At 38.1% G+C, this 16,507-nt stretch overlaps 1 protein-coding gene across 7 annotated transcripts in view; it reads left to right on the top strand.

Moving 5' to 3' along the window:
- TASP1 (taspase 1) overlaps positions 1–16,507 on the top strand; it is a 278,892-nt gene that overhangs the window by 158,794 nt on the left and 103,591 nt on the right. For 5 of the 7 annotated variants that reach the window (XM_045529288.1, XM_045529291.1, XM_045529294.1 and 2 more), the window contains one exon: positions 13,812–14,854. The exons of the other annotated variants lie outside the window; for them this stretch is intronic. In XM_045529288.1, the coding sequence (XP_045385244.1) occupies positions 13,812–13,904 (93 nt within the window). In that variant the 3' untranslated portion in view covers positions 13,905–14,854. Of the gene's footprint in view, positions 1–13,811; positions 14,855–16,507 lie in introns of those variants that run through there. 7 annotated transcript variants of the gene reach the window in all.

Here is a 16,507-nt window from a genome sequence, read left to right as displayed (position 1 = left end):
TAAATCATACCTCTGCTTTTTGAAATTCTAAAAAAGGAAAAAAGGTATTAGCAAGACTCTTTTTAAGCAGGCAGTGTCATGTGATGATGGACTGAATGGATTTTGGAGTTAGTCAGACTTGGATTTCCATCCTGAAGCCCTGCTTTATAAGCTGGGCACGTTGCAACTTGGACACTTGGTTTCTTCATCTTTAAAATGGGAGTGCTACTGATGCTTTGATAGCATTCTGAAAATTAATTGAATACTATGTGAAGTGCATATAATAGATGCTACATTAGTTGTGATAGGTGATGGTAGTGACAGTAGTAGTGGTAGAGGAGGGGGTGATGGTGAAAGTTGTAGAGAATCTCTCAGGGCCATCACACTACCCAGCTCCATAGGACCCACATACACAGCAGTTACGCTCCCAGAGGTGCCATTTACATTGACTATTGCCAAGAGTGATACCACCTAAATTTTCACCCTGCTTCCCTGGTGGAGATGGTAGTGATTATTACATTTTGGCAAGAAATAACTCTAACTTGTAAATATAAACCAATTGACAAGTGAATTTAGAGATTCCAGAATAGGGAAAAGAAATTGAACCTACAAAAATAGATGCTCCTCCCCCAACCCTGCAATTCAAGCCAATATGGTGGTAATCAGGGAGCTCTTTCACAAAGCTGTCTGATTGGAGGAGATAAAGTGGGGATGGCTAATGGGTACAAAAATATAGTTAGAATGAATAAGATCTAGTATTTGATAGCACAGCAGAGTGAGTATAGTCAACAATTTATAATATGTAATATTTTAAAATATCTAAAAGAGTAGAATTGGAATGTTCCTAGCACAATGAAATGATAAATGTTTGAGGTGATGGATACTCCAATTATCCTGATTTGATCATTACACATTGTATGCTTGTATCAAAACATTATATGTTCCCCATAAATATATATACCTATTATGCACTCATAATAATTAACAATAAAAAATTTTAAAAATTTTCTCTTGTGTAAGCTTTGAACATAGGCAGTCTTCTTGTATTCCACTGAGCACTGGACAGTGGAGTGCCTATGGGTGTGTTGACCATGAATTCCTTAAAAGAGACTTCAGTTCTGTGACAGTGGCCAGTGACAGTCACTGAATGGATGTATTCAACTACATGGATTTATTGAACCATAGTATAGATTTATCAAGAGCCTCCTAGACTAGATACAAGACAACCTTAGTCTAAACCAAATTTTAACTGCTCTTGATAATCTAATTCTCATTATTGTCCAACAACTGAAAGTGTCTGATCTCTGGCAGGAAGCCAAACACCTCAGGATGGTAGTTTAGGCACCACTAATAAGCTATGTACTAAGAAAATATCCCAGGCAGCTAAATTTGGCAAGCACACTTATGAACCACAGGAAAAGTGGCTAATCAGTGATTTAACTTGTACCTTTTAAGTTTGCCCAGAATTTCAAATGTAGAAAATTGTGTTTCTTTTCCATGCTCTTAGGGCTGCCAAGATGATCCCATTGGGTCTATCTAGAAAGTTCTTTAGACAAACAGAAGATTGAAGAAGATGGAATATGTGAAAAACAAACTTTAAGACAGAAGTTTCCTCAACCTCAATTTAATTTTGAAGAGTAGTTGGTATTTTTATTTTTGCCTAATTAGTCTTACACCATTAATTTCTTACAAATGATTCATTCGGCATTGCTCCAAAGCAATAAATAGAATAACCACAAAGAGGGAATTTACTGTGTTGGCAAGAGTTTAAATCTTCTCAGAGGTATGAGCCATATTTATTCAAATAATTCTGATTTTAATCACAGTGTAGTGTTAGATCCTTGCAAAGATAAATGTCTATTACATGGACTTGTATACCCTCTGTTAGTTGAAATGAAGTGAATAAACTTTTTTTCTTTTTTGGTTATAGCAATTTGAAAAGTAATAAAAACAATAATTTCTCTATGTCTGCATTGTTGCATAGTTATCAGTCACAGATGTGAACTTTAAAGTGTTACCTTGTTACTTTCTAGTACCCAACATTTTAGTACAGTATATGTCTTCTCAGGCAGACTCCTGCCTGCTGTTTGATAGGACATATAACTATGACATGTAAATGAGAGAAATGTACTTAAAAATGATTGACCTTATTACCCACAGTGAGTGAGTAATGATTACATATAGTGTTTTCTTTCTTTTGGTTGGAAAGCAATAGACAAATGAAGAAAGGAATCTTCTCTTGTTTTTTTTAATCTCAAGACAAAAAAGGCTATGATCTTGGTCATGTCATTCTTAGTTTTTGCTAACTTCCTAACTTGAAACAAGGTATTCGTTTCTGTGATTGTAAATATTGAGGATCCCCTGTTGATTTTATGTTATAACAACTTTTATTACATTATTTTATTAAATAGGTGAGTGACAGGAATGGAGTCTACTAGGCATATTATATGTGGAGATACTAATGGCAACACAGGGCCGAGTGAATAGTAGGCATTTCATAGATGCCTCTTTAATGAGTGAGTGCATGTTGAGGTTTAGGGTAGAACTTTGAGTCAGGATGGTTGTTTGGACATGACATTTTGTTCCCACTAGCCTTCCTTCCCAGTAACCACCAGTTTGAGATCAAAAGCTGGATTCCTCAAATCAGCTTTAAAAAAAAATGAAATTTACATAAAATATAAACTTTACATAAAAATTTTACACAAGATTTAAACATTTTAAATTTTATATAAAACTATTTTTTTATCCTGATTTCTTTTCTCCTATAAGAGCAGAAGATTTGACAACACTGGGTCCCACTTTCTATATGGCAGTGGATGGTTGGAACCAAATTGTAGCCATCCTGTTTGGTGAGGCATGGGCACTCCACTTTGACAGCCCTATACCTGGCCTGTTTCATAGGCATTTGAGACTGACCTGCGTTATAGGTTTTAAACCCTAAGCCAAGTCTATCTGCTAGAATACATTTTCATTTCAGTGCCATTCATTCAAATAATATAGTTTCTGTCTTTTTAAAAGTCTTCCTCCTAGAGTGTTCATTCTGTTTAATCCTAAGGATTAAAATTCTTTTATGATAGTTACAATGTATAACTTTTATGTTCTGTAAGTAAAGCAATACTGTTAATTGGCAAAAACTTAACATTTTAGTGTTAACTAATTGAGACATTTGGCTATGGCTGAGCTACTCTCTCTATTTAGATTCCTTTCAAATACTTCTGGATGCAATAAGTGGTAGGTACTGACAATTTACTTTTATGCTCTTGAGCTGTCATCACTGTGCTGTACATGCTTGGGCTGTACCATGTGCTGCACTGATAAGAGGGTAAAAAGAAACTTAATTTAGGATGATGGTTGTATTAACACTGTGCTATTAGGAGATGTTCAGAGTACTAAGAAATAACTTTTTCTTCACTGGAAAATAGAAAATTAATGTTATTTTAAAAGTAACAGATGAGACGCCCAGTAACTCCCTAATTTGTTCCATTGATGACTTTTGTGGATATTACAGTAAAATTTTGGACATCTAGAACCTACTAACTGCATTGCTCCATTAATAATGTTTATGATATGTATTTTTAGAACAAAAATGAAAGCTCTTAGCAAAACAACTTCTTTATAGGCAGTTAGTTATAAGACCCACTAGCCTCTGAATAGCAAATCCCAAATTCCTACAAACTTCCAAGCTCCATGGTCAGACAGAAAGGCCTGGTCTTTAAAATGATGAACTCTGAGTTATGACAAGTTCCTAAATCTAGCAATTTATGTTTTTTTTCAGCAGGCCATATTTGGGGAAAATATAGTATTTTCACCATCAAAGATGACAAAAATGCATTTTTTCTTAACATCAGTTAACCAGTATTAGAGTTGATCAAGAATATATTACAGTGACTAGTAATGACTGACTAGGAAGGAAGCCTTAATTACTCGGCTTTTGGATTTTAGCTATTAAAAATTTCAGTTTACTTAGGAGTAGAAATTTGATAAAACACAATATCTCATTTTTACACAAATTCTTCACTAAACAAATACTGGTGGATCCTTCTATATTCAGGTATTTTTCTGAGGACATAATAGTGAACAAAGCAGACAAGAATCCCTGTACTTGTGGGCTTACATAGTAGCCGGAGAAATAAACAGGATAAGCAAGGAATATACTATGTTTGTGATAAGTGCTGAAAAGAGACTTGAACCTGGAGAGGGGGTTGGGAAGTATAGGGGCTCCAATGTTAGGTAGGCCTCACTGAGAAAGAGTTATTCCAGTAAAGTCTTAGAAGTTCACGGGAGCAAGGCAAGAACATTCCAGGCATAGGGTACAGCAAGTTTAAGGGCTCTCAAGTAGGAGTGTGCCTGGTGTGTCGGAGGACCAGTGAGAAAACCAGTCCTAGTGGGTCAGAGTAAGTGATGGAGGGCCAGATAGATCATGGATCATGTACTTTCTTATAGGCCATTGTCAGCATTTTGGCTTTTCCTCTGAAATGGGAGCCTGTGGAGGGTAATGAGCAGAGGAGTGACATGATCTGACTTACATGTTAAGAAGTGACTCCAGCAGATGAAAGGGAGGCAGGGTGGAAGGTTGTTGCCACAGAGGTGAGTTATTATAATGACTTGGATTAGAGCACTAGCCACACAGGTGGTAAGAAGCTGTTGGCTTCTATGTGTGTTTTAAGATAGAACCAGCAGGATTTGCTGATAGATTGGATAGAGATATGAGGGAAATAGAAAAGGCAATGGTGAGTCCGAAGATTCTGGCCTAAACAGAAGAATGGAGTTGACAATTTACTGGAGTGAGGAAAAAAGTGAAAGGGGAGGAAGAAGACTTGAGAAGAAGTAGCAGGAGCTCAGTTTTGGACATATTAATTCTGAGATACCTGTTAGACATTGAATGGGGATGTCTAGTAGGTAGTTGGATATATGTGTCTAGAGTTCAGGAAAGAGGACTAAACTGGAGATATATATTTGGTAATCTCAGCATATAAATGCTTTTTTAAAGCTGTAAGATGGGATATGGTCACCAAGGGAGTGAACACATACAGGAGAAAAGATCCACGAGGAACTCCCACAGTTATAAGTTGGGGAACCAGCCAAGGAAACGGAGAAATTATGATCATAGAGGTCAGAGGAGAACCAAGTGAGTGTGCGGTGTCCCAAAAACCAAGGGGAAATGGAATGTATCAAGGAGAAGCGTGGGATCTACTTCATGAGATGCTGTTGCTGGGCCTCTTGAAATTAGGTCCAAGGACAGGCCATTGGATATAGCATTGGCAGTCGTTGCTTACCTTGACAAGAGGGGTTTTGGTGGAGTGGTCAAGACAAAAACCTAATTGTAGAGGGTTTCAGGAGAAAATGGAAGTAAAGAAATGGAGTGGTAACTGGAGGAGGAGGTGGGTCTAGAGAGTTACTCTTCTTACCTCGATTTCCAGTGCAACCAGATGCTTCATTTTAAGTCTAAAACATTTCACAGGCATTTTGAGTAGAAGAAAAGTGGTCTAACTCTTGAGTCCTGGGATACTTTAACATTTAGTGATTGGGGAGGTCGGGAAGAACCAGCAAAGGTTTGGAATAGAGTAAAAAGAAATTTTCAGCGCATTCTTTGTAGTAGTTTTGGGAGCAGCTGGTATTGAAGGAAGGCATTCCTTGACATTTGGGATGAACTGGCATAAACAGAGTAACCCAGGTTTCCTGATTGCAGGATATCTGAACCTTTCTGTGCTCACATGCTTGCCTACCTCTAAGAAGTGAGGAATAAGGTGGAACAGTAAGTTTGCTGGGTTTTCCTGGCATTTGCCCATGCTCCTTTTTTTTTTTCCCTTAAAAAAAAAAAAAAAGAGCACCACCCAAGACTTTGCAGAAGTCAGCTTGGGCAATGCTGCTATCTAGGTCTCAGTGCCTTAACAGTTTTTTTGTGTTGCATAGGTCCAATCTATAAGAAGTCAGGAAGCATATGATTTTGACAAGGAGAACTTTCTTCAAAGAGTTTCTTGGTGGTTTTTATTTTTACCCTTCCCAATTCCTCACTGACAGATCAACTGAGATTCTCAGGAAATAGTCCATTACACAAATGCAGTAGTTTCACTTTTTATGATAGTTGAAACATTAGCCTTTCATTTCTTTTCAAATACAAGATGCTCTTTTCAGGCTACAGTAAAGTTCATGTTATCTGGCAGCTTACCAACCAACCAGAGGACTATAACTGACATTTTGGATTTTCATCCAGTACAAATCATTGGGGTATTGAAACCTCCCTACCAAGTTCTCTATGAAGAGGAAATCGGGCTGTCTTTACCAAGAAATGGTGGCCCAGAGCCTTCCCTTACAGACCCAAATGGCAACTCTCAGCAGTAAAATCCTCAGGAGTAAAACTGTCAGAATCAGAAAGAACCCCAAATATAATTGAGTTGAACTTTTCATTTTTACCTACATGGATGCTGAAACCGAGAAAGCTAGTGACTTCCTCTTCCTGGTCCGGTGAATATCTAATCCATCAACAGCAGAGTTGAGGCTCAAACCCAGATCTCTGAGCTGCAGAATCATCCTGAAATTTGTTGCTAAGATTTGTGTCAGTAGCTTTTCTGAGCAAGCCCTATTTCACCTGAAAGACTGCTTCATCAGTAAACCTCCTGCTGTGAAAGGTATGTCTCCTAAAAGAGCTAGATTTAGAATCCTCCTTCATGGTAAGGCTTTGTGGGAGTAAAGAGAGCCCTAAATTTGGAGTCCAGAGGCTCTTGTTCACTTCTCAGTTTTTCCACTTCCTCTCTGACCATAAGCAAGCCACTTAACCATTCTAAGTCTTGCTTTTTTTTCACCCCCCGAAAATAGTTATAGCATACATCTTCTACACAATGGGGTACTTTGCGGAGATCTCATCAATGCAAAAGCACTATGGAAAGTAAAGCATTATGCAAATATAGGAACTTATTAAGATTTCACAAGGAGCCCAGTAGTTTCTGCATCCTACAAAGACATAATTGCATTCAGAGCAAGATCCATGTGTGTTTCGTTCTTCTGTCTCCCCATAATAAGTCCAGAGTAAATATTTGTTAACTCATGAAGAATTTTTATCACCTGTAGCAAAAGGAAATATTCATGACAATTCTCATGGGAGAACTGGGATAATAGGTACTGCAGGGCTTGCAGTTTTATGTGGGAGTTTTCATGGGGCTTTTAAGCTAAAAATAGGAGGGAACTCTCGTCTGATGTTGCCTCTGACTGAAGTGTGGTGTCAGTAGGCATGGTAAAAGAAGGAACCAAAGTGGCCATGAGACTGGAACAACATGCTGTTCTCATCAGACAGCATTTTAATATTATTTTAAGGCTCTTTGGACATGATATTTATATGTGAGAACAATAGAACTTTTTGCCCTTTATATAGACCTGTCTCAGTGCTAACAATGAAATGTACCCTAATGCCGTCTTTGTGTTTTGTCCATGTTTGCCAGTGGATCTTTTATGGCATCCTTGTTTTAAATGTGGACAATGGGATGGGGGCAACATATAGTAGAATGACTAACAGGTGGCATTCCATGTGTTAATTCCTCATTCCACTGATATTTCTTATTTGTTAGGTTGACCTTGGGAATTATATCTTTAAATCGCTCTGGTCTGTTTATGACTTTTAATTTAAGACAGTGAAAGAATAGAAGCAAATGCTTGTATTTGGATTCGTTAGCAATGTATACACAAACTAAATGAAGTCAGTGTCAGAGAATGTTAAAGCTCTGAGAGGATGCTCTGAAGATCGTCTAATCCGGAGTCCTCATTTTGCATTACCTGGTATCACACAGGCTTAGGAAGTGAGCACCCAGATCTTCTGACCTGTCGTAATGGGTTTTTATTCTGTAAAATATACACATTCTGGACTATATTAAGAATGTTCATGTGAAACCGTCAGCTAGTTGACATCTGCTTTCAGGATGATGTCTGAAGACCAAACTCTATTTTTACAGCAGTTAACTACATTCCAAGGTTTAATACCACACACAAAGAATTCTTAGAATATACTTATTCACAAGTTGTGTCTCCTTAAAAGACAGCTCTTAAAGGCTATGGGCAGGGAACTTCTGGGAAAAGGATGGGAGGTGGCAGTGTCTCCTGATTCAACTCATTAAGAGAGAGAGGTTAAAAAAAAAAAAAGGCCCACAATAGAAACAAGGCAATAAAAACCACCAGACACGCTTCCCCAGCCTTTCTTTCTGGAATTGGTCATTTAAGGTCTATCATGTTTGTGCCAGTAAAAGAAAGCAGAGAGTGACTATTATCACGTCAGGTAAGAATTGAATTCACAGTGCAAGAATATAAGATGTGCTCAGCTCATAGTATGATCTCATGGTGCCAAATTTACATTGCCCAGGTAGCATAGTGGTAAATACAGAAGAGAAGCTTAACCTGTAGTTAAATGGGTTTTTATTCTATAAAATAAGCATATCATTCCAGATTATATTAAGAAAGTTCATGTGATACTGTCAGTACAGGAAAAAAATAGAAGTTTTCTAGGACTCAATAATTTAAAAAATAAGGAAGAATTAACAAAAGAAGGCAAAAAGATAGCGAAAAAAGATATCTGTCTCTTCAAAAGCACATTATAATGTAAAACTGAGCTTAATACACTCATGTCTCAGTAGGCTGGATTTCTGCTTTGCAGAAGGGCAAATGCCCACGCTGACAAGTTGGCCCTAGTGTTTTCCATGTTCTTCCTAGTGTTGAATTCATTAGAATTTTGTTAATGTAGAATAATAGATATACAGGGCACCCAGCCCCAACCTGACCACTGTTTAGGTTGCTGACCCCTCTGATCACTTTCTGGAAGAGGGGTGCATGTGATCAGTGAACAGATAATGTCACATCATACTGTTTCTACATTTTGTATCAGTCTTGGGAAATATGTAGGCTTTATTTTTAGAGAGAGATTTAAGGTTCACAACTTCATTATCATCTTGATTATTTAATTTACTCAACCTCTTCAAAAATTTATAGCAAACTTACAGACTATACTCAAAAGCTATAAAATATTTAATATACAAATTAAGAATTATAAAGTGTCTAATTTGCAATTTTCTCTTTCAGTCCTTCCACCCTGGTTTTTAAAATTCTTCATTCACTTAACAAATATACCAAGGTCCTACCATATGTAGGCTATCTTTAGGAGCTGAGTAGAAAGCGATGAACAAGCAGACAAAACTCCCTGCCTTCATTGGGTTTACGTGCCAGTGGGAGAGATACACAATGAATAAGATAAATAAGCAAAGTAGATCCATAGTTAGATGGTGGTGAGGATATATGAAATGTTGAAGCAGAGCAAGTGGTGGTAGTGCAATTCAGGTGGGTGGCCATTGTATACCTTCCTGAGAAGGTAGCTTTTGAGTAAAGATCTGGCAGAAGTGAGCCACTCCAATGTTGGAAGGAAGATCTTTCTGTAGCAAGAACAGCATGTGAATGTCCTTGAGGCAGGAGTGTGCTGTGTGGTTGAGAAGTGGCAAGGAGGCAGGTGGAGCAGGAGAGAGGAACGAGCAAAGGGGAGAATAGGAGATCTTTTAGCTCAGCACTAATGGAAACCAGAACTTATGGGGTATTGTCTTTGTATCACTTTCAGATCTCTATCTGTTATGGACTGAATTGTGTCCCCCAAAACTTGTATTTGTGATTTTGTTAATGGTTTTCTAATCATTTCATATGGCTGTATTTGTCTTCGCAGCAACATTACATGTTATTAGAAGGCAGTTTGCCAGTATTCTACCACTTTGGTTTTTTCTGTAGCACCCATGCATGTTGAGCTGATTTTTTTTGAGCCTTTGAAGATTAGTGATATAGCAAACTGGTGTATACAAAGCCCTTAGCAATTATAAATACTTAGCAATTGTTATTTTATCAGTAGCAGCAAAGCAGCAGCATCAAACATACTGGCCTAAAAATGAACATTGTCTTCAAACTTACCTTTTGGCATACAGCTGGTTTTCATTAAAATATTTTATTCTATTTTTACAGACCATCAAATTTTCAAATACAATTTCCCAATTATGGGATATCCAATGATCTATAAAAGAGATTGTGCTGCACAGTATTTTGTGATGTGGCTATGTGTTTGAACAATAATATCTAACATTTATTGAGGCATGCTTTCTTTACATGTAATATCTCATCTAGTCCTTATTAACCTTGTGATAAATGGTACTGTTATACCCACTTTAGAGATGGGGGCCAAGTAAACAGCAGAGGTCATGCAGCTAGTAAGTACAGAGGCCTAAATTGAATTAGTTATAACAGCAGCTACTGTAACAAGCAAATCCCCAAATGCATAATTGCTCAAACACAACAGAAGTGTGTTGCTCGTTCACATAATATCTGAAATTGGGTTTTCTGATTGGCAGAAGTCTCTCCTCCAAGTGGTGATACAGGGCCCCAGGCTCCTTCCTTCTCACAGGCCTCTAGAACATCAGAGAAAGAGCATGGAGAATGGGGCACAGGAAGATCTTCTGCCAGGCCTGTGATACATATCACCTTAGTCCACTGGCCTGGTTTTGGTCACCTAGCCACACCTAACTTCAAAGGATGCTGGGAAATGTGGTCTAGCCATGTGTCTAGGAGGAAGAGGAGATGGCCCAGAACCCCAGACATTCTGATTCTACAACCCAGGCTCATAGCCATTATGACGTCTCTGTGGATTAACTTTAGAATTGGTTATAATATATTGTATGCTTCATGCACTTGTTCAGCCACTAGTTGATGAGAACACCTCCACTCTGTTTTAAAATGCTATTTCTTTAAGTCTCTCCATTTCCAAGTGGTTTTCCACTGTCATTTGTTCTATTTGTAAACACCTGCATTGCTTTGACTGTAGTGTCTTGCTTCAAGCTCTATTTTTTAAAAAAGAAAACCAAACCCTCAGAATTGTGAAACCAGTGAACCAGATATTTCCAAGAGCTTTTTTTGGATTGTGTCAGTCTAGATTTTGTTTTCCTGTTGCTACCAAAGAAGGAGTATGACTTGCTTAAGACAGTCTTTCCTTGACTCTCATGGAAGATCTTCATCAAATCTCATAAAAGTGGAAAGGTGGTTATGTGTTGAGTAGAGAGGCAGAGGATTAAAATATAACCATGAAATTAAGGCTTTGTGACTTTTAAAATTGTGTGTTTTCCTAGAAACCACACAAGAGCAGTTGCTAAGGTGGTCGCAAAAGATTTTTAAAATGTGAATAGGCATAATGGGAAATCTCAACAACTACTTAGATTGTGAATAGGCTATCAAATAATAATATACTTTCTGTACTTTTTCTCATTTTGAAATCCTTGAACTATTAATAAACGTTAATGCATGTATTTGGTTTTGTAAAGAGATATAGCCCAAAGAGTATTGACTTTGAATAGTCAGTTTAATTTACAAGTTGCTAGTTCTTCAAGCAGTGTTAACCTCAAGAATACAAGCTCCAGCCTCAAACTGACTTTCAATTACAGAGACCTAAAAACTCAAACCAAAACCAAGGCAGATTTATCACCAGATGAGAAATGCTCAGATGGGTGCTATAGAAGCTAGGAGAGCTTCTAGGTTAAGCTGGGGACCTGGCAAGGAAGTCTTTCCTTGAGAAAGAGCCAGAAAAGGACATTAGAGACACGCAATCACAGAGACATGTGTGAGCCCGGGCGTGTGGCAAGGAGTGGATGACCCAAAATGTATGTCTGCTGCTTTTTCATGTATCATTTTCATGTGTTATTTCTCATGAGCTCCAAATTCCAGTAACAGTGCCCTGTAAAGGTGCCTTGTTAAGTTCTTCTGCTTGTAGTATACCCTAGAGACTACACAGTCCTTAGATACCCAATATAAAATACTTTATTGCATTTTTAAATGCAGACATTCAAGTTTATTGTAGAAAGTGGTCTATTTTAGGCTCAGGAGAAATCAAACCCACTTCTCTCAAAGAATTTTGTAGATAAATACTCATAAAACATTTTCTTAAGCAATCCCTGCCCTTCAAATGATCTGATGCCCCATTGAAATCTCCAAAGAAAGCTTCAAATATATCTTGGCTCAAGCTTTTTCAAACCAAAGTCACTTATTTTTTGATGAGATCATGTTGATGGTTGAAACTGGTGAAGTATTGACATTTGGATGGTTAACCAGTTAATTCTCCTCAATGCCAACATCATTCCAGTGATCCTCTTACCCCAACTGTTAGTGAATTACTAAAAGAATGAAAGTGGCTTCATCAACACTGAGCCCTGGGAATTGTAGGATTTAAGCTTTTTGTGCCTGATGTGACAAGGGCTGCTGGGTAGCAGAAATAAGCACATACTTCCTCTTCTGACTCTTCCTGGCAGGTTAATGAGGCATCACAAGAAACAAATATCCATGAGTTTGTCTTTCTGTGGACTTCTTAGGTATGATATATCCATATGGTAAGGCCCAGTTTGGCCATCAGATGCAGTAATGAGGCCAGATTCCCAAAGACATAAGTCTGGTGGGTAAACCCTGGGATACTCGGATCCCAGGAGATATCACAGAGACCTACATTGCTTGCTCAGCTTTATACTCCAAAGTCAACTGACCTCCCCCTGTACATTACAAGTTCCTTCCTGACTTGCAGCAGAAAAACTAAGTACCCAGAGAACATTTCCTATTCTCTAGAATGTCCCAAATTATTTGACTTATGCCAGCAACTCTAATTGGACTTGTGCAGTTAAAGAATTGTGTCCACACTCAAAGTACAAATAGCCTACCTGTTATTCCATCTGAAACATATGCTTGCTTCATTTTTGCTTACATAAAAGGATATCAGTCCTACTCTAGGTTTGGCTGACCCACCCACCAGCTGCATCTAACAGCCTCACTCTGGGGACTTGAACTCACTATGGTTCAGTTCTTAGGAAAAGCTTCTTTAGAGAAACAGAATTAGAGAGGATTGCCTGAAGTTTGTGCTGCCCCTCTGTTCTTCTTACAAACTCTTGACATTTATGTCTCTGGATTAGGCCAGATCACTGAAAAAAGGAATTCCTGGCTGACATCATCCTAACCCCTTGTGGAATTGAGTGAAGTGCTTACTGTCTTCCACTCAAGCCTTCAGCCCCAGCCTCCTTTGAGGGAAGTAACATTTAGACCTACAGAACTCCCTGCTGTATAGCTGATGTCTTCACTGATCCGCTATATATGCAGTGGATAAAAACCTACAGGAGAAATGGCTCCCTGGCCTCACTGCCAGGAATAGTTGTTCTCATCTGAGCAATGGGTTTGCTGTGGTCCTGTATACCACACGAACCACCTACCTGATTTTGGCTGCTAGGAGACTGAGAGGCAACCTGTCTCCCGCATCAGTACCAAACTCCTTAGCCTAGATTTTCTGGGTTAACCTCACTCCTGTCTTCACCTTATTTTCTAAGCTCTTACTTTTCTTTTTTCCCCTCATGTTATCACTTTCTTTACGTTATTGAATTATCAGAATGTTTATAAGCTACTTACATCTTTTAAGAAATAAATTTGAAGTACATAAATGAATTAAGTATTCTCAGTTGCTCTGAGTGTTTTGAGGATGACATATATAAATTATTAGTTTTCAGATAACTGGAATATGCTCAATATAGTTGGCATTAAAGTCATTACTGTTGTGTCTGTGACTATGTGTGTACACTGTCAGGGTCTTGGCTATCTCGGTCGTCTCTGTATATGTAGTTGCTAGTGCTCAGTAAATATGCCCTGAGTGATTTGAACAAACAGGATTTTTGGTACCAAAAGGTTGCCATCATTACATCAGAAGCAAAGTGCAGACTTGGCACTGTGGTGTTTCCTCCACCCTTATCAGACCTGGGGACAGCACTGGCACCTCTGACGTTCTCCTGTCTCCCTCTCTGCAGACTCACATTTCAAGACTCCCTCCTGGTGCGGTGGCAGGACAGTCCGTCGCAATCGAAGGTGGGGTTTGCCGCCTGGAGAGCCCAGTGAACTGACCCTTCAGGCTGAGCGTGAGGCCTCTGAGATGCATTTCAGAACCTGAGCTTTTTGGGGTTTTTTTAACTGAAGTCGGATGTTTTATCTTCCTTGTTTTATAATTCCTATTGCAACCTCGTGCACCGCTCGACACACAAGTGCTGCTGTAGTTAGCGCTTAGTGACAAGCGGGCCTTTGGCGGGTGAGTGGGATTGTGTGTGCATGTGTGTGCGCGTGCGTGTGTGCGTGTGTGCTTGCTTCTCCTTTCATGAAATAGAAATTCCTCCTTGTGTAACCTAAGACCAGGAATGATTAAATCGTCTTTACAAAATGTGTGCTTTAACTGTTTACAAGTAAAACCTAAAGTTGCAGGAAACATTTTTTATTTCCTAAAGAGGTACCAACTGTCGGTGATATAATGTGTCAGAACTGAAGAGTAAATCTACTTGTTTAAATGATTTGACAGTGGTAGTGCTCCATTTAATAATAGTAATAAATAATACAGTGTTTTTATTTCTTAACCAGTTTAAGTGGATCCTGTGGTAACTTAAACTGTTGTTCTCATCCCTCATATGGGGCATTTTTCTTTAACAAAGAATGGTTTCAGTGAAACAATCTAGCAGAGAATTAAGGTCAGAACCTTTTTAAATAATAGTCTGATAAAGTTTGTACTTCTTTCCACAAGCTTTTCTAAGCCTAAATATTGCATAGCTTCGAGCTGTATGTACTATATAATGAATGAATATGTAAAGAGAACATACAGTAATGCACAGTCCTTAATTTGTGTATAATGGAATGTTATTTACAATATAACTGTAAATAAGAAAGCAAAATTTATGGGAAAATTCAATATTATCTTTGTTTCTTGTTTAAATATATTTTTAAGATAAAGGCACAAAAATAAAAGAAGCATATTACTGGGTATAGTGTGTGGCTCCTCTTCACAGACTAATAGATTTTCTTTTGAATCGTAGATTGGAGACCTGTTTTTTATTTTGTTCGTAAAAAGTTACTTCTTCCAGAAATCATACCATTATCCATCTTGCTGCTGATCGTTGAAAATCCAGTCCAGGGCAGTCACGGCAGACACTAGCAAGATGAAAGCTGAACTTAGTACATGATCGAATGGTAAATATGGAAATCCCTAAAATTTCCAGTGTAATTTGATAAAAATAACAAAGGCAAGGAATAAGAACAACTTTGCTCTGAAAAATTGTAGTGGCAGCTAAAAAGCTCAATGGTTTCAGTTGATAAATTGCTTCTAAATGTTATATTTAGGGATTCTGGAGCCACATAAGAAAACCAAGACTTATCCTTTTGATTTTTTATGTAAGAAGTAGTTATCAAGAAGATACTAAAGATAGACTCGTTCAGAGGGAGGAAGTTCCCTGCACCATATAATCATGGCTCTGGGCGGTAACTGATAAAGCCCCAGATGAAATTATACACTTGACATCGATGTATGGCCAAATTATAAAGGAAAGACAACCAAAATGGAGTGGGTGTAAATATGAATAATTTGAGAGTTGCTGATTTATGTTCCTCGTACAGGCAATTACATTTGTCTTGCTGTGTTATCGTAGACAGGTTGGTGCCGTAGTATCTGTTTCTCATTCTTAATGAGGCTGAGAACTTAGTAAGAGATGGGCTGGCTGGTGGGGAGCCTTTGGCTTCAAAAGCTTTCAAAGACCTGTTACCTGTTGGCAGGGTTTTTTTCAGAAACTGGATTGGATCACATAAAACTATCAGGACACTTCGGAGTCTGAAAATCATCTGACCTGTTTCACCAGGAATGCCATTTCTTTCATCTCCTTTTGAGTTTATTCCATTCATATTTAAAAGTTTGAGCTTGTTAATGACCCCTAGTATGAAGAGTTTAAAAACTGGTCAGTATAAAAGAGCACAGCCCCTCCAAGAGCAGTTTGTCGAGACTTTATTCTCCAATTTTCTAATTTTTTTTTAAATTTAAGGAATATTGTGAAGCCATGAGGGAAAAAAGTCACATTCAAAATCATAGAGGCAAACATATGATGGGTAGTATAAGTTCCTTCATTATAAGATCACATGTTAAAGATCAGCTACTGGAACCAGAGGATAGTGACAGATATAAAATCAACTTTATTTCACATGAAAGTAGAAAAGGTAGAACAGATAGGTATTTTCCCATTTTAGTTATGAAGTTATTTTGCTTCATTCTCTAGTCTGACTTGTATCACCAAGATCCTGAAGTTGTAGTGTAGGATGGCCACTTTTAATGTGGATGATTTTAACTGTGCGCCCATATTTGATTTCTTTATAGGTTATGAACATTGGATGTTTGGTTCTCTTGAGTATAATTAAGCCTTATCTGGATTCCTCAAGGCCATCACTGTGACTTTGTTCTGGGCTTGGAAATAGTGTCTTCAGGGCTTTGTGGGGGCTGGGGGTTAGTCTCACTAAAAGCACCCAGAGTACTTTTGCTGAGTGAGCGCATCTTCTGGTTGAGGCTTTGTTCTCCTCTTGTCAGCTCTGCCACCTCTCTCTGCAGGCTTTTTCTCCTCTTTTAATTGTGAACTTGAACTTGAACTTAGATATCACCTGTTAGAACTTTGTACAAAGTATGTATAAACAAGTCCTAAATGCA

The sequence above is a fragment of the Lemur catta genome, chromosome 17 (genome assembly GCF_020740605.2).
Source record: "Lemur catta isolate mLemCat1 chromosome 17, mLemCat1.pri, whole genome shotgun sequence".
Taxonomy (NCBI): domain Eukaryota; kingdom Metazoa; phylum Chordata; class Mammalia; order Primates; family Lemuridae; genus Lemur; species Lemur catta.
The sequence above is the reverse complement of the archived record's forward strand: the minus strand, read 5'-3'. Positions and strand labels throughout refer to the sequence as shown.